The sequence below is a fragment of the Notolabrus celidotus genome, chromosome 1 (genome assembly GCF_009762535.1).
Source record: "Notolabrus celidotus isolate fNotCel1 chromosome 1, fNotCel1.pri, whole genome shotgun sequence".
In the NCBI taxonomy this organism is placed as follows: Eukaryota; Metazoa; Chordata; class Actinopteri; order Labriformes; family Labridae; genus Notolabrus; species Notolabrus celidotus.
In genome coordinates this window covers 25023128-25047778 of record NC_048272.1, presented here as the reverse complement: position 1 = coordinate 25047778, position 24651 = coordinate 25023128, and the positions used below count along the sequence as shown (strand labels likewise).

Genomic DNA, 24651 nt, shown 5'->3' with positions numbered 1-24651 from the left:
GTCATGAAACTTCATGATAATGCCATGATAGTGTGGGTGTCAGGTTAGGTTAACTTTTTAGTTAAGCATACCATTGCTGACTTTGAATCAACAGAGCCAGTGCTGCAATTGAGCAGGACGCCTGAGGAAACTTAACCACACACATGAGCAGGCGGGGATGGAGGGACATCAAATCTATTGTACAGAACAATTCCTGTTAAACAATAAATTGTTTAAGCACACAAGGGATAACAACAATAAACAAAATCACACTCCAAAAAAAAAGCATGAGGAAGAAAACAAAAAATAAACAAGTAAAAGACAGTTTTGTCTAGAAAAAAAGACATTACAGTATGTTTTTAGTGTCTTTTTTTAACTGTTACGTTATTTGTAGTTATATATTATTCTTGACTGTCACATATTTTGAAAAGAATAAATTAAATATAAAAAGGCAAGGTTTTTCTTTTTTTTACAAGGAAATGCAGAGAATCTATGTGCTTTAACAAAAAGTATAGACAAATTTAAATTTAGGGCGCTGTTTTAATCATTAGAAATGAGTCCATACTTGGGAATTAGCTTTTCTTGAGATGCATTAATTTGAGGCTTGTAGAAGAAATGTGTACTCTGTGAAATCAAATGGGGGAAAGGCTAAAGTCATTTACAGAGCAGGAGCACTTCAGCAGAGCAAATTAGGAATAGAAACGGCTTTGATAAAAATATTTACCTTTTTAATTCAACTTTTGATTTGTGCTGAAACAGAGATGGGTTTGTTTATAGCAGGCTTCTACGGTACACACACAGTACTTAGTATTGTGCTGTGTGCAGCTTTCACACTTCCTTGACAGCCTACATACTTTTCACAACTGCGTTTATGTGTCAGCGTATCGAAGATGAAGTCAGGCAGTCATACGCTTTGAGTATAGACAGCAGTGTATGGTGCAGATCGGTGGGCTCAACTTCAAACATTTGCAGACCACGACTGTGCTGCAGGAGGTCCCTGCAACGCTCTGCTGCAATGATCTCATTTGACATAGCAGAGAAGAAGGTTACAGGTGGGGCGTGGTGTGGTATCTCAGTGAATTATCTCTTGCAAGCTCCAAAAAAGTGAAGACAAGTTCACAACTATTGCTGTCTGCTGGATTAAAATGGGCAAGAAGTGGATACAGATTTTGATGATCCTGGTGTTTTGTCACGGTAAGTTTTTACTGGCGATCCTTTTTACAACAAACCCTTAAGCTTTAATGTGTTTCATAGTGTGTCCCTCAGTCTTGTGCTGTAGGATGGTGGTTGATATTGTTGCTTCTATTTTGTCAACTTTTTTTAGAAATGACTCCAGGAGCTTGTGAAGTCAAAACCCTAAAGGAGAATGTGCCAGTTGAAATCAGATGTGAAATTAATAACCCTGGCTCCACCGTTGTTTGGTTTCGAGCACTGGACACACAGGTCATGGAATACCTCGCATCCTTTAACATCAATGGTGATTTGAAGTCATCATCAAACACCTTCAATTCCAAATTCAGTCTTAAAAAGGGCACCAATCCCGTTCTCACACTGACATCATTCAGGAAAGCTCAAGACAGTGGCGTTTACAGCTGTGCGTCTCAGAAAAGTCTTTTACTGAAGTTTGGCCAAGTAACTCGACTGGTCGGAGGTGAGTTTTCTTTCTTCTTTGTCATAATGCTGAAAGATGAAATATATTCAGTCACACCAGTTCCCCTTCACATTGTTCTTCTCTCTTAAATAGAAGTTGAGGTCTCAACAAAAGCACCACTGGCCGCCACCAATTCTATTCCACGCACGACTCCCACACCATGTGTCTGCGACTCTAAAACAGAGCCAGGTAAGTGTTCCAAATCACAATACTGTGTGTCGTTGGTCCTTATCCCCTTCATATTTACAATGGGGAGAAACAAATATTAAAAGAGCTCATGTTTTGCAGATGAAACCAGTCCCCTGATGATTTGTTCTCCATTTGTGTTGGGCCCCCTTGTCGGTGGCTGTGGCCTTCTTCTTCTCCTCCTCATCATCACCGCTTTGTACTGCAATCGTAAGTCTTTTCCCTGCATAAACCTGAAGGGAATGCTGTGTCGTCCTTATGTAGATAATTACATTCTTATTTCTTGTATGATATTTAACACAGTTTTCTGTTAATTTTTCCTACTTTTTAAAATTTAAACTTGAATGGTTTTGCTTTAATGTGTGCGCATGTAATTAACAACACCTGATTTTGTCTTAGATATAAGGACACGGAGATGCCCACACCATTATAGAAGAAAGTAGGTTATATATTCATTTCTTTTCAATATATAATCCAGTATATTGTCCATCTATAGGGCCATATCCAGGATTTTAGCAAAACTAAAGTAATAAGCCAAATGAATCTGCTGTCGTTTTGATGCATTCAGAGCACAGTACATCAAAAGTAAACAACTAAAAGACCTTATTCTTGAGAGTATTCCTCAAGGGAACTTTATTGATAAAAGATCAAGAAAAGTGTAACAGTTATTTTAGCTTCAAAGGTTTTTTCCTCCCCCCAAAGACTGCGATGCTGAAAAAAAAAATTAAGTGTAAATCTAATGTTGCAAAAAAAAAAGAAACACAAATTCAAAGAAAATCCTGAAAACATAGCAATTTGAACTGTAATTGTAATTTGACAACAATTCTAATTTTTCAATACTTTTTTTCAATGTCATATAGACCCCGGCCAGTGCCTCCTGGAAAACAAATGATGACCAACAGGCGTATGTAAAGTTTAAGGTGCACTTTTACTGTTTGTTTTTTTTCCACATCAACATGGTATTAGTGTTGCTGAGTTGTTTTTAAAATCTTTATTAGATATCTGTTGTGGAAAAAGTTTTGCTTCCATCTTGTTGAATGTTTGGCTGATGACTCCATGCTGTTTGGTTTTGCTTAAAACACATTATTGAAACATTTGCTTTTCCAACCTTCATCTATTTTTCTATATATATATATACAAAAAAATGTGTGTAATGAATTTTGCTATTGTCTATATTTGATGTATCATTAACAATACATTAATTTAACCTTTACTTCAAACTGCTTACTTTATCCAAAATAGTAAATGTATATGGAGTTGAGCCTTAAATTGCTTTACTGTACCTTAGTTTTGTTATTTTCGCAAGAAAAAAATAAAAATATACACACCATTTAAAAATGTTTTGCTCTTTTTAGATTTAACCAAATGCTTTCAGGCTTTCTTTATTTTGTTGGGGGTTTTTTTCTTCATTGATCCACCGACATTAGCATTCATCTCAATTCAAATAATGCAAAATTTAAATGAACAACAAGGGAACTCCTTTTTCTTTTTCTTGTTGGTAAAATTGAACGCAGTTTTTAAAACTCCTTCACTCTGAGTTCTTAAAAAGTGTTCGAAATTCAAATATAAATGTCCAGACAAGCTTGCTTTCTCTTCAATGCATATCTTCTATTTCATTTTCATATTTCTACCCAAAATAACACCCTCTCTCATTTCAGTTCTTAGCGCAGAATATATAGTTTTATAAACTAGAAGTTTAAGCAAAATACTTTTGTTTCTTTGTAAGCCCCCGCCTCCGAAGGAAGTGGGCTTTGAGAGCTGTACGCAGAGGATAAAACAAAAAGACTGACGCAGAGAAAAATATTCACACAGGAGATTATGTTCCCAGTATTTATTGTGCAAACACATAGCAGTTATGAATTATTCTCTGCAGGATTTAGCCTTTTTTAACCTCTTAAAGTATTTGATGTAGAAATCACTGAAACACACTTTGACTTTTAGATTTCTTTTATTTGATTAGTACTCCCACATCTAAAATATCTCTCATATCTTTTGACTCACACCCACACAAAACCTCGACATGAAAAAAATGTGGAAAAGTAATATGATTTTTGACTTTACATTTGAAAGCCCTTTGCAAAGTATACAGTGTTCAGGTAGAGCAAAAATCTTTTTTTTTACAGTATACAAACAAGGGCAGATTACAAAGTCTGCAGCCACCTCAGATCATTAAGTGCACTTTAGGACACCAGAATTTACTTTTTGTTTTTTAAGAGGCCAAATACATACAAAAGACCCTCTGAAAGTACAAGGCATTCGCAAGAAGCTCTTGAGTACAGATTTAAGCAAAACACCTCCTGGAAATCCTCCACATATTCAAAAACGTAAACTATGTTTTGTCCAAAATAAAAGCAAACTACACTGTACACTAGTGTCTTAATGGCATTTTACCACCTCATGAAAGAAAAGTTGGCTTTTCTGTGTACATCAAGATTGCACAAATTCTGATACTAAACACCCACGCTGTGCTGCTCCTACATAAGCTGACAGTTATAACTTCTCCAACCAATGTTTCAACACCAGGCTTAGAAAGGTGGTATGTTCTCATCTGACATATTATTGGAAAAGTGGAAACTGTCAGCTGAGGTGGTCGTACAAGACGGTGATGAGCATCGCCTTCCTTCCTTCAGCACGCTAAATACACCAACCAACAAAACATGTCTTTAACCTCTTAGTTTCCCTGCAGTTTCCTTTCTTTCTTGGTCTGCTCATCCCTCATCCACCATCTTGTTTTAAAAACTCTTGTCATCAGAAACCAAAATCTTCTCATCTTTAAATACAAGTAAAACCAAGCAAAAGGCGCCGCATTCAGATGTGTTTTTATATGTGTGTGTGTGTATGTGTTTTGGTGTGTGTGGGTTGCAAATGTTACAGGTGTGTCTATGTTTTTCTTTCATATACATTCTTGACGTTTTAGAAAAATAGAAACGTTATCCAGAGAGCAGCTCCCTTGATATCGCATCCCTTTGGCAATGGGGACAATTTGCGACGACAACCTGCAACAAATGAAACATTCAGCTGTCAGTTGAAAGACGTGGGTGTTGATCTGCCTCATGTTGAGCATGTTGCTTCTTTATCAGGTAAGAAAAAAGTGCAAAAGTTTAGGACAAACCTTTCCAAGGGCTCTATCTCTTGCCTCCTTTCTTTGAAGATGGAGCCACAACGTCTGAGCTTGGCTGAGCAGGTAGCTGGTCTGAGGCAGACGGATCCTCTGCACGTTGTTTCTGAAATACAGGGTCAATTTTCAGAAAATGCATCACTGCAAAAAAAGAAGTAGCCGCACCTTTGCATGCACTGATGATACAGATTTGCTTTAAGTGTGTGGAAAAATCAAAGAAGCATAAACAGAAGAGTGCTTTCCATGCAGCTTTTTGCAGGTTGTGCCCTTGAAGATTTTTTCATTTTTAATCATCACACAGACTCATGTATAGTTCATTACAGTACATATTTGATTGATTGATCGAGGTCTTCATGCAGCAGGCCGATTGCTTACTTTTGACCTTGACTTTGACTTGCTCTTGCCCTGTAACAAATTTGACACTTTGGTTAGGCTCTACAGCTGATTTTTTTGATCCATGGGTAAGTGACCACTGATACAGGAAACGCTTTGAAGCAACCTACAGAGGGCGCCATCTGACGGGGAAAACTTCAACATCATGTACCTGATTACAAAGTGCTGTCAGGCTTTACAAAGATTAAAATCTAGGCATGTGTTTATTAAACTAAAATGTTCACAGTTCACTTAACTCCCTTATAATAAACATACAAAGAAAACTATTCACCGAATTGCATGCTTTTAGGTTTATCTGAAAAAGCCTCTTGATTCAGTGATCAGAGATGACCATGAAAACAGGTGATTGGACACTTTCACAGGCATGATTTTTATTGATTGTAGGCCACACACTATCATTAGAAATAATGAGTAATGATTGATATTTAATCTAGAACATTCAGTGAGACACTTGACTGTTGTTTCTTCCTCTGGTATTTTAAAAAAAATGTGTCCTCCTGGGTTCCCAAATAATGCAACCCCATGGAGCAACCACACATCCTGACCTCACACACATCTCTTACCTTTGGTTTGTCCGTCTTAGATTTAAACACTGGGTCGTCTGGGAGCAGGGTGCTGGCCATGGAATCAAGGACAGGACCAGGCATAGGCTGGAGGAAGAAAGGGAAAACAAAATGCATACATGAAGAAAAAACAATCAAAAAGTTATTGTCAACTAGTTATTATTAATAATAATAAGTTATTACACAGTGCTGCAGTTGTTCAAGTTAGAAACTGAAACACTTCCGTACTAATAAAAATACAGCCTTCAATTCAAACACTGTATTATGCAACAGTCACATTTGCATCTGCTATACACGTCTCTAAAAACTGAGGGTTTATTTTAGTGCCATCTTCTTATTTATAATTTTTTATCATTTCATTTAACAGTAAATGGCATCTGGTAGTAATAAACCTTTTATCCTTAGTAGACATTTTAACTTTTCTGTCATAGAAGGAAAAAAGACAAGTTCTACTGAAATAAAAACTAGGACTCCAACTTTTTTTTTAGGCTTAAGGATGTTCTTGCTGTTTATTTCTGGGTCACCTTCAAGGGTTCTAAGTCTAGCACCGGAGGCTCCATCTTCTTTGTTTCTGCAGCATAACATACGACCGGTACATTGGGCTGAGGGGTAAGAGAGAAGTCACTGGACAGCAGGTCAAGGGCTGTTAGGTCGTCCATGGGCTTCTAAAAGGCAGAGAGGGACATAGAATCAAACTGTATGCATGTCCCATATCTAGAGTTTGTAGAGTATAGAATAAGAAGCTGCACACTGACATATCCTATATGAGTGTGTGTTTGCATCTTTACCTCTTTGGGCGCTGCATCTGCTTTTGCCTTTTCTTCTGCCATTTTCTGTTTCAGTTAGATGGAAAAAAATGAGACAGTAAAATTACTGTTGGTGTAGTTTTACTGTAAATACAGTTGTGCTCATAAGTTTACATACCCTGGCAGAATTTATGGTTTCTTGGGTAGTTTCTGTTGTCTTTATGATATAAAAAGAGTAAACACAGTTGCTTGATAAACATTTTGCTTCACCCAACCACTAACCATGAGTGAAAAAAAAGGTTTTCTCTTATCTTTGATATTCTCTGAAAAATGGCCAAAGAAATCCCAAATTCTGCCAGGGTATGTAAACTTATGAGCACAACTGTAAGTACAACCCTGGGATGAGTCTTGTGTAGTATCTACGTAAAACATTATTAGTGAAACCAAAGTATAAGCTTTACACAAAACATGTTCAAAAACTGTGAATCAAACTTCAAGAATCTTCCGACCAAACCTTTTAAACAAAGTTTAACATCTGTTCTTAGACTGGGTACTTAAATATAAGCTTTTAAACCTAACTAACTGTGTCAAATTATATAATCAAAACCATACACAGGGCTTTACAGGGTGGGCACACTGCAAAAACTCAAAATCTTACAAAGTGAAATTGTCTCATTTTTAGTTAAAATGTCTTATCCCACTTGATTTAAGATAAATTTACTTAACAAGTAACATTTGGGCAAGATAGAGGGACTTGTTTTAAGACAATGCATCTTAAATATCTTGTTAAGTCAAACAATCTTAAAGTGATCTTGTTTTGAGTTGTAATTAAGAAGAAACAAGGTTTATTTTACATTTCATACATTTTTTGAGCTGAGATCTTATTTGTAGAAGACGGATAATTTTGATTTAAGACATACTCTTTACTTGATTTAGGTAAACTCATTTTATTGGAGAATCTATCAGAAAACAGCTCCACTGATGAAAGACGGAAGAAAGAAAGAAAGAAAGAAAGAAAGAAAGAAAGAAAGAACGAAAGAAAGCAAGAAAGCCAGAAAAGTTGTTTTTCTAAGGGTGTGTTACAGTTTTCAGGCACTGTTTCTTCTAAATCAGATAAAAAATATACGTCCTCAAACTACATGCACACAAAGAAACACCTACTTTTGAGCATAGCTGGCTTATCCTAAAAAACATAATGACTGAATATTAGTATATCCAGCTCACTATGAGAAGACATCATATCTCAAAATGCTCAAATTAAACTTTGTAATCTTATTCAAGTACAAGATGGTCTTAAACCTAAAGAAGTGCCGCTATAATACAACTCAAATTAAGGTGAATATATCTCAAATGAAGAAGTTGACATGAAATTTATTAGTACAAAAATATTTTTTGGATTGAAAAAATACTAATTGTGAGCATTCTTGGCTTATTCTGAGACACTAAGCTATAAAATACTGGGAAAATTTGCTTAAAATAAGTTTTTCCCTGCTAATTTTAAGATCATAGTTTTTTCAATATTCTATCTTATTTTAAGAAATCTTACCAAATAAATTTTCACTTGTTCTATTGGCAGATTTTTTTGCTTATTTCAAGGTAAAAGCACCTTGAAATAAGTTTATTTTTCCTTGTTTTTGGAGGGGCATTTTTTCCAGTGCATCCTTGTTTGTTAGACGTTACAAAAGTAAGTCACTGAACGCACACATTTAGATGTCAGTTTACCTTCAGCTCTTCCTCAGTGAGTCTATACTCAGGCGGCAGTGTGTCGTCTCTCTCTCCCATCTTAATCAGCTTCTCCTCAACCGCCTTTTTCTCCTGCAACAACCGCACAAACAAGAGCAGCTGAAGTGACAGGTGGACCTTTTGTCTGAGCACTCTGGAGATAAAAATGTTCTCTCTATACTAGCTCTGCTGTAGAGGCAACTCTGGCAGTGGTTACCTTCACCATGTCCTTGACAGGAACGGGAGCTGGCTGGGGGGTAGGTTTGATATCCTTCAAGGTGTTTGACAGAGCATCCAGAGCATTGTCTGCTCCTGCAAGCAGCTGAGAGCACAAACAGAGATACTAATGTAAAATCAAGGATTTATCAAGTGTAAGTTGCCCGAAAATATGCTTAAGTTGTACTTGTGTGTTTACCTGTGGGTCGGCTTCTGTGGGAACAGGAGCAGCTGACTTCACAGCTTTGGCAGCAGAGGGAGTAACAAAGTCTCCCGCCAAGGCATCCAGAGCAAAGTCTGCAGAGGGCTGCGGGAGAAAGAAAGATGAAATACATTATAGCAAGTGTAGGTTTTATTGTAGTAACATCTAAAGGACTTTTCCATCATAAAATACAGCTTTATGTGTAGTTTGTGGATTTAAAGTGTACCTGTGCAGGAGGAGCAGAGGGAGTGACAAGAGGAGCCTGAATAGCAGGAGCTGCTGAGCAGGTCACAAAGTCTCCAGACAAAATGTCAAGAGCATCACCGGTGCCCATGGTGGGCTGCAGAAGGGCGAAAGAGAGGTATGATCAATCATTATCACGCAATTTAAGTGTTTAGATCACTAAAATATATAGAATTGGTTAAAGCTTCAGTATCATTTGAAGAGTGAGTAAATTTGTCTCACCTCAAGTTTTGGTGCAGGCAGTTTTTCAAGTTCCTCTTTGTTGAACCGGTAGTCTGGATGAATTGAGCTGTCCTTCTCTCCTACAAACACACCCTTCTCCTTCTTGTGTTTGTCCTCCTGTGACATGAGGGGAAAAAAACAAGACATTACATGAAGGGGACATTACTCCGAATATATAATATACCAACACACATCAAAATCACAAAAGAAAAACCACATGCAGACCTTTGATAAGGAAAATGTTGTTGGCTTAGCTCGGCAACAATGTATGTGAGGTGTGTCAGCATTCTGTGTGTGTATATGAGTGTTACATACAGAGACAATGTCCTCTGGTCTTAATTCTGGAAGTTTAGGTTTGGGTGCGTCAGCTGGCAAAGTGTCTACAAGAGCACTTAGAGCATCCAGAGACATAGGGTCAGCCTGTGGGGAGGACAAGAGAGGGTTTATTTCATTTAACTCGTAGTTTGAGGAGTTAACCAATGGAACAGGGGTCAAATGTGCTTCTGTAGGTAAAGAAAAACATAGTTAAGATGAAACTTTTCTCTTAAATAAGTATTCTGTATCCTCATTACCCCCTCAGTCTTGGGTTTTGCTTGTCCAGGTTGTCCAGGGAGAACAGCACCGATGGGAGGTATCATCGGACAAACTGTTCTCTGCAGAGACACAAGGGGCTCACAGTAAGACTCTGAAGAAATACTTTGCACAGTAGAAACACAAAGACGGGCAGACACAGCTATACAATACAATACATTAAAATAGAATATATATAAAAGCCCACTTCAGAGGCACACATTTTAAAAAGATAAAATGTTTGATAGAAAAACAATCAAACAAATTCACACACAACAGCTTTACCTCTGGTTTCTTAGCAGACTGAAGGACAGGAGCCTGAACTCCTGAAGCTTTGGTTGGAGCAACAAAATCTCCAGAAAGAACATCCAGAGCTGACATATCCTCCACTTTGATCTATCAAACAGAGGCATCAGCTTTAATCAGCTTTCGTCAGCAAAAACTGAACATCTTAATTTTAAAAGGTTTTCAAAGCAAAATTTGAAATTGGGGGGAATACAGATGTTTGCTTTCTTAACAGTACTTAAAGAGATAATTGCAGATACTATTTCTGTGTGTTTAGCACAAAGCTAGGAGAAGTTAGCTTAGCCTTGCATACCGGATGTAAAATACATGGAAAAGTTGCCTGACTCAGTGAAACCACATGATGCTTCTTTGCTTTAATTTTGTGTAAATTAAAATAACAAAATATAAAGGTAGCACTTTGAGATTGATTTCTGAAAGTACAGATTGGTTTCTGAAAGTACAGTGCATAACAAATAAAATGTATTACTATGATTATTATTAGTCAGCTTGAAATGTGCTGGTAGGGAAATAGTAACTATGTGTTTTTTAAGAAGGATATTTTTGAAGTAGCTTATATTTCGGTGTTACCTGGAAGGGCCCTACAGGAGGTGCCATTGGTGCTGGTTCAGCAGCATAGCATGCAGCAGGGCCTGCTATGTCATCCATGGGCCTCTACAGGACAGAGAAGGAAATAGAACTAAACTGTATGCATGTCTCAGTGTAGATCGGTTTACACTGCTCACAGATATATAAAGCCACAACAAATTTCTTCTTAGCTTTAGTTTTGTGTAGGTTTAACAAACTACATCACAACTTTAACCCCAAAGGTAAAGTTTCAATACCAAAGGTGTTATGTGAAGCACAAATTTCACCAAATAAAAAGATCCAGTACAAAATGTTATATTTCTCAGCCAAGATTTTTAAGACTTAAGAAATCAGGGACAAATCAGTATTGTACCTGGACAGCAGGAGCTGCTGAGCAGGTCACAAAGTCTCCAGACAAAATGTCCAGAGCATCACCGGTGCCCATGGTGGGCTGCAGAATGACGAAAAAGAAGTTAGTGTCAGGTGTATATCATAGAAGAATGTGTAGGAGTCATGGACACAAGTGTGTTTCAAAGAGTGGGATTTTTTCCCCCTCAAGTCTTACCTCAGATTTTGGAGCAGGCAGTTTTTCAAGTTCATCTTTATTGAATCTGTAGTCTGGGTGAATTGTGTCATCGCGCTCTCCTACAAGTACACCCTTCTCCTTCTTGTGTTTGTCCTCCTATTAAAGAACAAAAGGTGTAAATGATGGTGTGAGAAGCTGAAACACGGAGTCAACGATATGCCAGTCACATGAGATTTTCTGCAAAGAAAATCTGTGGACAAAGCCATAAAGGGTTTTTGCTCTTACTGAGACAATGTCTTCAGGTCTGAGCTCGGGGAGTTTAGGTTTGGGTGCGTCGGCTGGTAATGTGTCTACAAGAGCACTGAGAGCATCCATAGGCATAGGAGCGGTCTGAGGAGAGGAAGAGATATTAAAATTAGACAGCTCACAGAACTGGAAATGAAATGGGGAAAAAATAGCAGAAGAAACAAAGCTTCTGTATACTACTTACTTTATCAGTCTTTAGTTTCCCATCAGTGGCATCCTTTTGAGCAGCAGTTTTGCCTGCTAGTTTCTTATCAGTAGGAGCAGGAGGACACACAGCTTTAGGAGGGACTGCACTGGATTCAACTTTCTACACAAAACAGTAGACAAAAAAACTTTATATTACTTGAGTGAAAGGTGGCCAGAATCTAAAATAAATGTAAAATACCAGCGTATATACATTTTCTGACTTTTTCAGATTCCTATTGGTTCGTATTGAAATTATTGTTAGTTTTAGTTATTGAATGACTCTTTTTTGGGTATGCCTGTGTCTGATTAAAATCATGCCTGCTAATTATCAGCATGTTAAGATAAGGTAAGATAAGATAAGATATACTTTATTGGTCCCCCTATTGGGGGAAATTCTTTTGTTACCACAGCTTACAACACAGGACAGGGGAAAACAACAATGTACTAACATAGTTAAAAAATATAATAACAATAATAAGAGCAATGATAAAGGTAAAATAGAACAAAATAAAATAAAATATGGCAACTATTACAGATATATACACACTATGTACACTTCTATCTGATAAATAGATAAGTATGTTATTGCACGAATAAAATTGCACCTGGTTATTTAAAAAAACATCACAGTGTTAGCAGTGTCGTTGTGAGGATGTTAGCATGCTGATTAGAGCATTCAGCTGAGCTGAGTCACTATGCAGAAGTTCAGCCTTAATGTAGTATTTATGTGACTGAACACTCATGCAACCTATAAGTGTTTCTGGCAAAGTCTGCATGCTGTCAAAGTCTCTGTATTAGGTGTGCATGTTTCAATGAAAAATCTGACCCAGAAAATAAGTGGTGTGGTACAGCAAAATACAACTATCAGGTCACCTAAGTGGAGACTCTTTTCCTCTGTTTCGATCACTTGGATGAAATGTATTGTTGTATGCTAATAAAACAGTTACAGTGGTGTCCGGGCTTGCCGTACCATTGCTGTAGAGGCAGTAAGTCCCGCATCCAGAGAGAAATCATCAGCCACTACCTCCGTCTTGGCTTTTTTATCAGCAGGACTCACAGAAACAGCAGCAGCAGAGGCTTTCTACAAACACAAACAGAGGCGACAGATGAAGAGGTTGTATATTCCAGAGTGTATCTTTGTTTTAATTTTAATTTTACCTTATTATCCATAAAAAAAGGTCTCAGATCTACAAAGTACCTGTGTGGGAGGAGCTTTAACTGCAGGAGCAGTGGAGGTGTCCACAAAGTCTCCAGATAGAATATCCAGAGCCTCAAAGGTGTTCATACTGGGCTGCAGAAGGGCGAAAGAGAGGTATGATCAATCATTATCATGCAATGTAAGTGTTTAGATCACTAATATATAGAATTGGTTAAAGCTTCAGTATAATTTGAAGAGTGAGTAAATTTGTCTCACCTCAGGTTTTGGTGCAGGCAGTTTTTCAAGTTCCTCTTTGTTGAACCGGTAGTCTGGATGAATTGAGCTGTCCTTCTCTCCTACAAACACACCCTTCTCCTTCTTGTGTTTGTCCTCCTAAAAAATGGAAGTAATTCCTGTCACGGATTTTTTTTTAAGAGTGGAGGGAATGTATGGAGACAATATGACTGATTGTGCTCCTACCGAGACGATGTCCTCTGGTCTTAGTTCTGGGAGTTTAGGTTTGGGTGCGTCAGCTGGCAGTGTGTCTACAAGAGCACTGAGAGCATCCAGAGACATAGGAGTGGACTGAGGAGAGGAGAGATCACGAGAGATTCCTTCCATCTTGGGTTTTTTATCAGGAGGAGGAAACTTACACACAGCCACAGTAGGAGCCTGTGCCTACAACATGCAACAGAGAAAACTTTCAGCTTTTCAGTTGTTAAACATTGCTCTTCAAAAAATACAATAAATCAGCCTCATAATTTTTCTGCAAAGTGCTCCTTTAACTCTTGAGACAAAGATCTGACCAGGCAAGAGAAGAGACAAAGACGAGTAAGTGTTGTACCGATGGAAGTCCAGCGTCCAGAGAGAAATCATGGGAGCCTTTCTGCATTTTTTTATCAGTAGAGGGAGCAGCTGCAGGGGTTTGAGGTTTCTGTAACAGAAACAAAACATAAGAAAACACGCTTTCACCTCTTTTCATTATAGTGCAAAGTCTTAAAAAGGTTTTTACTACCTTCACAGGAGCTGGTGCAAAGTTAGCCGGGCCAGCAGAGGCAGCGCTGATACACTCAGTGGGATCCTTTCTCTAAATATTTCATGAAGAAAACACAAGTAGAGGCGTTGTTAGAGTAAAATGTTTCAAATTTGATGCCTTCAATTTTCATACAAGATTTGAACTGTCCATTCATTCTGCCTGCAACAGAGACGCCGAAATGAAAGAGCTTAAAATTGACTTTTGTCAGGCGGAGGATGGACTCGCAGCTGAGTGCTACATGCTTGAAGACTCTGACCTCTTGCTTCTTGGGTGCAGCTGGAACAGATGAAGACATGAATCCTGATGAAAGAGAATCCAGGGCCTGGTCTGTGCTCATAGGTTTCTGGAGGGGAGAAGACAGGAGGCATCATCACCAGGCAACAACACAACATCAAGACACAATCACACCTTTAAAAGTTCATAACAAACTGAACTTCATAAAATTTCCTGTGGCAGCAACATGATCCTCCACTAGAGGGCATATCCCCCCAAGATAAAAGCAAACAAAAGAGCATAATAATGCAAACCAGACAGCTTGTACCAACAGAGGAACTAAAGTACAGACACTCCCTTCACATTCCATGGAGACAAAAAGTTACAAATAAACACTCTTCAAATACACATTTCCAAACCTCTAACTACTTAGCTTTAGCAAAAACATGGTAAAACTCAAAACTCACACAGGAGGCAAAGTATCTGGGTGGAAAGTGATCGTGAGACACAGAACAAGAGCTTCTTGCAAGACAAGATGACAAAGTGGGAGTCGACTATGATGCAAATGTGGGTGTGTTGATGGTGAGTAAATAGTAACCTACAAATGGGTGGATATCAAAGAGTCTTATGCTACAGCATGTGTATCTATGTAGTCACTCAAACAAGCTTTATGTGATCGTTTGGGTTTGGTCGGATGCGAGCCTTCAAGCTCAAAAAAAAAAAAGAGAGAAGGTGGACTCTGTGCTGTTTACTGAGACAACACCCACCAGTGTAATGCAACATTCCCCACTCTAGAGGAACCAGCTGATCATAAAGTAAAAACACTTCTTCCTGAATGTTTGTGTGAAATACGAGTGTGCTCATGTGTTTGTACAAAGTGGATAGAAGATCCAAAGAGCAGTAAAGTTTCGAGTCTGTCTTTGAATCTTATCAGTATGAAAATATAAGCAGAGTAATTCACTTACCGGGATATCCTTGGGTTTATAATCTGCAGGGGCTGGAGGCTAGAAAAACAAACAGACTTATTTTAGAAAAAAAAAGAAACAAGCTGTAGTACTTCAGGAAGTCAAAAAAAAAAGAAAAGCCTTAGGGGCTGAGTCACCCCAGATTACAAATGAATACCAGTTTGGTTCTATCCAGCTGTTGGGATATCCATCTGTTGGGCTGACTCAAAGAACCCTAAAGCTGCCAAACTTAACTCTAGATCTAAAGCAACCCTATCTCAAATAAGTCTTCTAGATGAGTGATATACGGTGGCCCTGGAGGTCAAATGCACAAACATTTCACCAAAACTTAAAACTATCTTATCACGCAAAAAATATTAAATAATCCAAGAACATTTCACAAGTGGAAAAATATTAATGGAATTAATTTGTATACAGAGTATGGATGTAAATTTCAAGTATTTTCTGTGATTGATCTTTTAAAATGTTAAAAGTAAATTATCGATTAATTATTTTTTAAAAAAGGATTTTTTTTTTCTCTGTCAAAAACTGCCAAATGCGTTTCTTCCCCTGAATCAGTTTTCCTTCACGACACTACATAATTGACAGTATTGAATGGCTACGGTTCGTATTGAGGTGTTCAAAATGTTAAACATGCTGAATATCCACATGTGGAGCTGGCTCACAATCTCCGCAAAAGTGAAGGCTCAGACTTCACCAAGGGAACTGAACAGAAAAATATTTTAGACCCACAGTGTCCAGTTTTCTGTCTACTCGTTCTTATTGAGAAAAATAAGCATATGAACGCAGTCAGGTGTCAGCCGGGAGCACAACCGGGTCATAATCAGTCCGGCAGCGGAGAAAAAAAGGCTCGTGGAGATCTGTCACTAAGCTGCAGCCCCCAGCTGAGCGTCTCCGATGTGCACAACACCTTTAGTCATGTGATTCACATCGAAACATGCTTTAAACTTAAAACAACTCCCTGATAGCAGAACAAAATATAAGATCACATAATGTTTGTTCCACGTGATAGAAAATCGAAACAAAGAAATGTGTTCGAGTAAGTTCTTAACAATCAATTAATCGTTGACATCCCTAATTTAGAGAGATGTTTTTTTTATAAAATGTATTTACATTAAGCATATTTCCACTTAGTGATATTTTTTTTTGTTTCATAAATATTTGGTAGTGAAATATTTTTGCCTTTCATGAAATATTCTTATGTTTTGTGAAATGTTCTAAGCGTAAGCAATTTTTTGAAATGTTACTATGTTTTGTGAAAATGTGTCCATTTGATGAAATAAGTTTGCCTATAGTGAAGTGTCTTTTTGTGGTCATAAAATGTTTATGTAGTTGACCTTTAGGGCCACAATTTAGAATTCACCAAGCTTTTGATTCCATCTCTTGTTTCTTTTTTGGTGTACTGCTAATGACCCGTTTCACTTGTTATAAAAACATGCAGTTGATGTACTTTAAGTGGTACATAAAGACTTGTTTTTCAATTAAAGAAACACCTTATGACTTCCACATGAATGTAGATAACCCACAGACCTGACTGTAAATTTCACAGTAAAAAGGTGGTGGCATAAACACTCCGGCAAAGCAAAGCTGCTAAGTCAACCAGAGGGAGCGATGAAGAGGAGAATGCTGAGTGAAACTGACCATATCTTCGAACCTGTACCCTGGAGGCAGCGTATCATCTCTCTCTCCCAACTTCTGACCCTTCTCAGAGATGGCTTCATGCTGTGACACATGCAATACACAGTCACTGAAAACAGCTCCATGCAATCATTACCAGCTGAGTCTACACACGTGTACAAATGTTAGTGCTGTACCTCTTTGACCTCTGGCCCTGTGTAAACAGGCTCTGGGCGGACAACAGCATCAGCTGATGGAAGTATGCTGGCAAGGGCATCGAATGGATCCACTGCAGGTGCCTGCACATGCAATACAAGTCAGCACACAAGAGCGAGCTACATGCTAGTCAAAGCTAACTCATGCTGTGAAATACGACTGTACCTGTTTGGCTCCTGCTGCCGCTTTAGGAGGAACCTCCACCTGCACCTGCAACACAGAAACAGAATCAGTGCATAGACCTCCACAACAAGGACCTCATGGACATCCTCAGTGTGATTACGATTGTTTACAAATTGACACACCAAACCGAACCAGCCGTTTCCATGAAGATATAAACACAGGAATGATTCAAAACCTACACCTGATAATATTCTTAAACTTGAAGAAAGTCCAACAAAGTCTGAAACTGATGAAAAATCTCACTAAGTCCTGGCTGCACATTAAAGATCTATTCAATCAGAACACCATGAAAACATTACATGCAACATATAAATGTTTTACAGACAAAGAAATACAGAAGAAGAAAGTATCAGTCAGCCTCAACCCATGTAGGTTTCGGGATGGTCTACTTTTGATTGTGTTGGTTTGGCTTCTTCCTTTTTTGCTGCTGCAGCTGCTAACTGTGATTTTTTAGCAGGATCCACATTGAGCAAGTCAGCTTTGAGTGTTGTGACGGCAGTAGTGCTCTAAAATGCAATGAATGCACACCTATTTTAGCCCAAGTACAAGTCAAGTAACATAAAGGTGTGCTGTACATGCACAAAAACATAACTTTACCCAAATAATCAAACAAAGGACACCAAGTACAGGAAAGAAACCTCCACCAACTTCAATACAGTCATGGGTTTAGAAGTGTCAGGGGAATGAAGCAAGGACACAAACCAACTCTCAGCCTCTCCTCTCCATTTGTTTCCACTCGCTGACTCAGACATCCATTGTGTTCAACGTGTTGCAAGTGCACAGGTGTGCACTGTTTGCTATTACGATTACAAGTGTAGGCATGCTGAGCAAAGGGCTGCAGCATTGAGAACAAAGGTTCCTTATGTTCTTTTCCAACTGGTCTCCAAAGTAGAAAAGAGAGGGCCACAGCAGTGAGATGCCTTAAAAGAAACTTCCTAAGTGAGAAGTGTCCAAAGCAAGTACCCGAGTGCTCTCAAGCTAAGAAAGAAACAAGAGCACAGGAAATTGTGCGACACAAGGAAGTTATTCCTGAAGAAAGAAATAGAGCGATGACCATCAGAAAGAAACCCTCAAGGGAGTCAGGATCCCAGAAGACCTGTAGCTGTTGAGTCTACCTTGGCTGTGACTTTGGGTGACTCTTTTGGTTTAGTCACAGCAGTAGATGCTGCAGAGCTGGTGGCTGAAGTCGCTCCATAGGGAGAGGGAAGTGTAGCTGAGTTTTTGACTTGGTACACAGGTGCAGTCTACAAACATGTTGCCAAAGAATAACCAATAAAAACAAGGATCAAAGATTTACAGCATGTGTAAAGACAGTAAATATTTAAACAATACATGTGGACAACTTTTTAACATAGTTAGTAAGAGAGAGTAACATAGAAAAGGCACACTGATCCCTGGTCAGATCTGACTCCAAAAATATATGAAATATTATCTGTTGGGCTTATGGGGAGGACTCTGACCCAAGAAGATTCTCACATTTTGACCTGAGGCTGGCTGCATTACAAAGATTGCAGTTTGGTTCGTAGCTTGTTCATTTATTTGTGCACACTGGAAGATGGGTGATCTTTTAATAACGCATCTGTTTTGATTTGATAAAGGCTGACAGTTATACATAAGCTCAGCTGACTGACAAGTAAAGGCATTGAAGCTAGAAAATAAAAGCTGGCCTCAGCTTCAGTCCTTTGCCTGTCTTTGCAGATCAACAGTTCAGTTGAGTCAGCATATCAAATCTGGTGCCTGCCATTGTTGGTCCTAAAAACAGCAGAGCATCACAGAGACTACATTTATACATCCTATGATCTGACCATGGATCAGTGTGTGGTCAAATGCTGGTTCTGTTATAAGTTGGAACCAAACTTTGTACACTTCACTGTATATCTGACCTTTGTCCCAACTTTCTGAAGATAAATTCTGTTCTCAACCTTGTAAATATGAGTCAGCTGTTAAAAATCATAAGTTTGGCTATGTGAAAGAAAATCAAATCTTTAAAACCTGGAACAAACCAAATAAAAGTTACTGCAACACAGGACACACTCACATCATGTGAATTAGGTAATTCTTCTAAACAAAGTCTGAAATCAGCTGACTCACAAATCATGTATGTTGGAGTTTCCCACACACACATGGCTCGAACCACAAGTAAGCATTTTATGTTCACGAGTTTACAACCTGACAGCCGCACAACCTCATAAAAAAATAACACTGATCTTCTGATTGAGTAGAATATTTCAAAGCGTCAGGATAATGGTCAGCAGTATGATCAGTAACACAAAAAAAGCACAGAGCAGCACATGATGCATCACACACTGTTACCTGAGACATCTCTGTAGGACCGCCCCTCACCCCAGCTGATGTCATGTCAACAATAGCATCCTCAGTGGAAGACATGTCAATAACAGTAGCACCTGCCACTGTAGTGTTAGTCTACAAACCAAGGAGCAAGTGTTTAAAGAAAGTCATGAGAGTGTTATTCATGAAGTCAGCTCCACAAGTTCACTGTGAGCATTCACCCCAAAGCGTGAAGATACCCGAGCTTATTAATATGATACAACAAGTGCTCAGCCCTGATGCACGTGAAATGCCAAGAAGTTTGAGTGACACGCCACAGAGAGGTGTTTCAAGATAAAAAGATGAGGCCAGTGAAGAAGAAGAAGAAGAAGAAGAAGAGACGAGAGCTGCCTCGTGAGTGAAGAAGGAAGCAGTGGTAACAGCCACCAGCCAAAAGCCCCCTCCACTTGAAGCGTTCAGAGTCTGTCTACCTCTGCTTTGGTTTGAAGTGACTCTTTTCCTGCTGTCCCAATGGAAGCACTTCCTCCAGATGTCACGCCACCTCCTGCAAATCGGCTGGGTGCCGTGGTACCCGACTCAGGCTTTGTAGCCATGGCAGATCCTGATGAAGCCTTCTGCAACGCACCAGGTGTGGAAAAGTTGTTCATATTGCATCTCTTAGATGATTGCAGTACCTTTGTATGTTTGTTTGGGGTAATTTATAAAGTGTTTTCTGTCCTGTGGGACATTTAAAGAACAGTTAAAGGAGCATAAATCGTTTTTAGAGTCTCAAAACTCTGATCAAACATAATAAAGTGTCTTCTGCTCATCTGGAGGTAGTTAAGTAAAGGTCCCTGATGACATCACTGTATATAAATAAAATCACCAAAATTCACTAAAGATGTTGCAATATCAGGCTTTTCTTCTTTCTTTTTCATTCAAAAAACAACACTGCCCCCACACCATTGAAAAATGCAGTAAAACGTGTAGCGCTGCTATTTGTGAAGCCACTACTGCCAAACACTGACTTTAAACATTCTCATTTTGAATACGTCTCTTACAACTTACCAAACTTATCATTGCAGTACAACTTAAAGTTTAGAAAAAGAGGTCAACATAGTTATTTTCAATGCCCTTAGCTATATTATACTCCCACTGTATAGTCATACACACTGAAACATGAGCAGCTATATCCTACTATGGCAATAAGAGGTATTAAAGGAGGCAACAAGGTCAGCTGCTAACAAGGGTCACTTATAGCTGAGGATTAATGACTATGTTACACAAACCTGGTCTATAAATAGTTCAGTTAAAAACATGTAATTCCATTATATTCCATTATAATTCATCACTATTTAAACTATTGTTAACACATACTTCAAAAATCCCAACAAAGCCTTTCTCTACCAGCAAGGCACCAAAATAGACAAGCTCAGGTGTTAAAGGCGACGTAAGAACATAATCCTGTTGATTTGTCCTGTCAAAACACGGTCTGGTTTTAAAAAGTAAAGGAGTTTAAAATAAACTCTACTTTTGTCACTTTTCTTGTAAAAACACTGCAGTTTTGATCATAAAGACAGATTTGAGTCTGATAAACTGGAGGAGGTAAACTTGGTACACATGTAACAAAACATTGTTTTAGTGTAAAATATTTAAAATGAAAGTGTGCCATGTGTTTTTAAGCCGCAGTGTGTTTTCAAGAATAAAGATCCTGCAGATTGACGTGCTGAATGGACATAATGCCATTAAAAGTATGTAAGTGCTTTGTACCCAGGTTCCTGGCAGGTAAACAGGCTTCCCGTTGTTCTGCTTAGACAAAGCTTAAGGATCCATCTTAACATCTTCAATTACTGCAATCAGAAAGGCATCGGACTGAACTCTCATATACCATTACTTTGATCCATTGTTTCAGAGCACCATTAAAGGGTTAATGTGCTGCCCACTCTCTGGGAAATGGGTGTCAACTCTTTGATGATTGAATGGGAGGAAAAAGTTTTTTTTGTTTTTTTTGTTTGTTCAGCTATTTATTCCCTCACTTTACTCAGAACTAAAGCTGCACTGAACAGGAAAGGAACTACTACTCATAGTCCAGATAGAAACAGGTCAGAGGGGAGGTAGAAAACAATCCACTGATTGAACATATGAAAGTGTATTTGTGAAACAGAGGCAGGGACAGGCAAGGTTAAAGAGATTTTCAGAGGAGTATTTGATACCTCAAATTGTGCAGGCCTCCCGGTAGAGACCTGAGCTGCCGGTTTGGGCGTGGCCTCCTTGGGCTGCGACTAAAGAGAAACAGACAGAGAGAGAGAGAGAAAAGTTATCTACATTCCTAAAAAACTCAGCTAGAAAACATAATTATCACTTCAAATTCCACAACATGGAGCAACTTCAGGGTTTCTCAAGAGCAGAACAATTTGCGTGTCTCTTTGCTCGGATGGGATACAAAAGGTGCTGAAACCTTCATCCCCAAAACTTTTATTCATATCAAAGAGAAAAAAAGACAACGAATGAGTGAAGGAAATCTATTTTATGAAGTCACGTAATGCAGCAAATGCAAACAAACACATCCATCAAACTGCAGTCTGAGGTGGCTGACTGAGGTGCTACATTCTTGACTGAAGGGTGTGGCTTGTTTGACAGCAGAGAGCAAAGAGGGCAAGTATTATTGTTTTCTTTGGTCACCCCAGCAACTCCCAACAAGTGTAATCTCGTAATCTACTTTTATGTGATGTCACATGGTGTAAAATGAACACTGAGATAATTCACATCAGTCTGTAAAAGGCCCAACGAGGTCGGCCTCTGACTTCTATGAGTTTAGACTGTGATGCAGACGTTCTTTCAACACAACATGAACATGGTAGAGATGTTTGTGCTGCACTGTACCTCCTGACAAAGTGTCTGAGGTGTTGGGATCTTTGTCCTCGATTTCCTCTTGATAAGATTTTACTTTCTGTAGCAGCAAACTTCCAAGTCTCAGTGATAATTAATCATTTACTACAGCTATGGGACTATGTTGAGGCGGCAGTAGCTCAGTCTTTAGAGACTTTACTTGGGGACCAGAGGGTCGCCAGATCAGTTCCTAATACAGACCAAAGTATGGAGGTTGGACTAGTTACTGGAGAGATGCAAGTTCACTTCTTGGGTACTGCTGAGACAGCCATGAGCAAGGCACCAGACCCCCAACGGTTTGGGCTGCCCATCCGAGTGCATGCCTTTCACTTTGACTTCACTACATTTAAACATGTCTACATGGTCCTTTATGTTTGTGTGCTGGGCGTGCAACTTAATGCAGGTGGCCCGGGTTTGAATCCAGCCTGCGGCCTCTTTCCCACACGTCCTTCCCCCACTCTCTCCCAGTTTCCTCAGCTATCCACTGTACTCTCCCTCTGTCAATAAAGGTGTAAAAGCCCCCCCCCCCCCCAAAAAAAACCACATTTCTACTTGGGATTAAGAAAGTGTATCTTCTTCTCTTCTACAACAGTCAAGTTACTTTCAACTGTTAGTAACAACTCTGTTGCCTGCTCTTTTTATTGTCTTTGACCTTTCCCTACATTTTAGATAAAGAGCTAATCATGCAACATAAAAGCTAATCACTTCCACTGTGTCCTGACAAGTTTATTTGTCCTAATAGCACGATAAAGAGGTGATAAAGATCTTATTGTTTTTTAATCTCTGTTCAATATGAGTCACTACACACAAGATTAGGATGCAGGGTTACTCAATTAAATATTTGGTTGGGCCGGATTTTCAGACTAAGGACATGAGCTGGGCCGGACAGTCTAAGCAGGATTGAATCGACGATTTTCCTCGAGGAATTTTCGTTGTAGGGTAGATAAAGACATGCTATTTTCACCTGTATAGAACTGCTAATGTTAACTTTTGTTAACGCACCTCCTCAACAACACAATGCATTATGGGTTAGTTGCTAGGTTAGGATAAGTGTTGCATTCAATGTTTGTAATAATGTTGGAATTTTTGTAAGAACTTGTCAGTGTTAGTAAAAGATGTTTTTCTTGTCGGACCCAAGTCACAATCACTCGGCAGTTGCTTTCAGGCCGTATGGGCTGCTAATTGAATAGGGCTGATCCAGGATATATTCTCACTCAGCAAGCTTAGAACAAGAAAATCAACAGAATATAACATGTTTAATGATTAAAGTAGTATTCCCCTCAGTCAGCAGCTAAGGTCCTTTATTTCATTGATTTAATTTAATTCACTGAGCTCACAGATGGGAGTTAATGTGCACATTTCTGGACAGTTTGAATAACAGATGAAGATATTCTACAATTCTAAGATGTTGTGTACTATTTGTAAATGAACACATTAAAAAAAGGTCTTATTGGTTCAATTATGTGAACATTTTAAGCCAATTTAACTGAATGCAAGTCTCATTTAGTGCAACCTTTTTATGCAAGTCCCTTTTTATGGAATAGAGCCTGACTGATAGAATTTTCTTTTTGTCAAATTTCAGGTTTAAGACCATATAACAACAAAATAACTCTTTATCACTGCACCTATTTTGAAAATACATGTCTTTCCATTAAAGGTGGAGTCAAACAAAGAATAAGAATCACTTAAACTAAAGTATTGTGATCATAATGTGTATTCAGCAGGATATCTTTTAAATCAAAACTAATCTTGTCAGAGCTCTACAGATAAAAAACAATGTAAACTATGATGAGACTTTAATCTGTCTGTTTTTCTTTTTCATGCTTATCATGACTGATAAGAGATGTTACCAGTTTTTCCTTCCAAATCCAAATATTTTGGGCAGCATCAGGGACGTACTGTACCTGTCCCTGATGTTGATACATCAGTAAGCCAATGATGGCCAATAAATCAACCATCATTTACTGTATCTATCTGGCTCTGCACACTTCAAGTTCTGACTAGATGGAAGAAAAAAGCCTTGACTGGTCATCACATGCAAACAATATAACCCTCGACTTTCATATTGCGTGGCAAACTGCACACCTATAACAAACTCTATGGTTTTGGGGTAGGTCATGTCTGGGATTTGGGGAAATTTCCACTGTACAGAGTATATTTTCTTATGCATTACAGGACAAAATGATATCATGCTCTTTGAGATGGATCAAATCAAACCAGGTTATTCTACAAGTCGGAGCAGTACTAAATCAACTCCTTTATGAAAGCAGCCATGCAGTCCGCTGTGTGTGTTTAAGGTTGGCAGCAATATTCGGGTGGAGCCATGTACACTGCAGACCCAGCCTAGTTCTTTCAGGTGGTGTGAAAAAAAAAAAAAGCACTGAGCCTCCACCCCATTGACACCAGGTCAGAATAACTGCAGGTAGT

At 38.7% G+C, this 24651-nt stretch overlaps 2 protein-coding genes across 28 annotated transcripts in view; one reads left to right on the top strand and one right to left on the bottom strand.

The window, feature by feature from the left end:
* The first annotated feature begins 789 nt into the window (after window positions 1-789).
* Window positions 790-3034, top strand: cd8a (CD8a molecule). The gene is made up of 6 exons (XM_034689160.1): window positions 790-1173; window positions 1304-1630; window positions 1724-1819; window positions 1919-2026; window positions 2216-2255; window positions 2677-3034. The coding sequence occupies exons 1-6, from the start codon at window positions 1125-1127 to the stop codon at window positions 2726-2728; spliced, it is 672 nt and encodes a 223-aa protein (XP_034545051.1). The 5' UTR covers window positions 790-1124; the 3' UTR covers window positions 2729-3034.
* A 711-nt stretch (window positions 3035-3745) lies between these two features.
* cast (calpastatin) overlaps window positions 3746-24651 on the bottom strand; it is a 44681-nt gene continuing 23775 nt past the window's right edge. For 4 of the 27 annotated variants that reach the window (XM_034684071.1, XM_034684053.1, XM_034684062.1 and 1 more), the window contains 33 exons: window positions 21549-21617; window positions 19827-19970; window positions 18183-18311; window positions 17050-17094; window positions 16866-16967; window positions 16693-16773; window positions 15052-15090; window positions 14130-14216; window positions 13853-13924; window positions 13682-13771; window positions 13318-13515; window positions 13114-13230; window positions 12898-12990; window positions 12670-12780; window positions 11698-11820; window positions 11493-11597; window positions 11247-11363; window positions 11055-11132; window positions 10685-10768; window positions 10097-10207; window positions 9814-9894; window positions 9557-9661; window positions 9242-9358; window positions 9003-9116; window positions 8774-8881; window positions 8576-8680; window positions 8359-8451; window positions 6679-6723; window positions 6415-6555; window positions 5891-5977; window positions 5310-5339; window positions 4929-5040; window positions 3746-4812 (listed from right to left, as the gene is read on the bottom strand). In XM_034684071.1, the coding sequence (XP_034539962.1) occupies window positions 4942-5040; window positions 5310-5339; window positions 5891-5977; window positions 6415-6555; window positions 6679-6723; window positions 8359-8451; window positions 8576-8680; window positions 8774-8881; window positions 9003-9116; window positions 9242-9358; window positions 9557-9661; window positions 9814-9894; window positions 10097-10207; window positions 10685-10768; window positions 11055-11132; window positions 11247-11363; window positions 11493-11597; window positions 11698-11820; window positions 12670-12780; window positions 12898-12990; window positions 13114-13230; window positions 13318-13515; window positions 13682-13771; window positions 13853-13924; window positions 14130-14216; window positions 15052-15090; window positions 16693-16773; window positions 16866-16967; window positions 17050-17094; window positions 18183-18311; window positions 19827-19970; window positions 21549-21617 (3120 nt within the window). In that variant the 3' untranslated portion in view covers window positions 3746-4812; window positions 4929-4941. Of the gene's footprint in view, window positions 4813-4928; window positions 5041-5309; window positions 5340-5890; window positions 5978-6414; window positions 6556-6678; window positions 6724-8358; window positions 8452-8575; window positions 8681-8773; window positions 8882-9002; window positions 9117-9241; window positions 9359-9556; window positions 9662-9813; window positions 9895-10096; window positions 10208-10684; window positions 10769-11054; window positions 11133-11246; window positions 11364-11492; window positions 11598-11697; window positions 11821-12669; window positions 12781-12897; window positions 12991-13113; window positions 13231-13317; window positions 13516-13681; window positions 13772-13852; window positions 13925-14129; window positions 14217-15051; window positions 15091-16692; window positions 16774-16865; window positions 16968-17049; window positions 17095-18182; window positions 18312-19380; window positions 19492-19826; window positions 19971-21548; window positions 21618-24651 lie in introns of all 27 variants that reach the window. The other 23 variants (XM_034684114.1, XM_034684085.1, XM_034684105.1 and 20 more) reach the window with 9 other exon arrangements.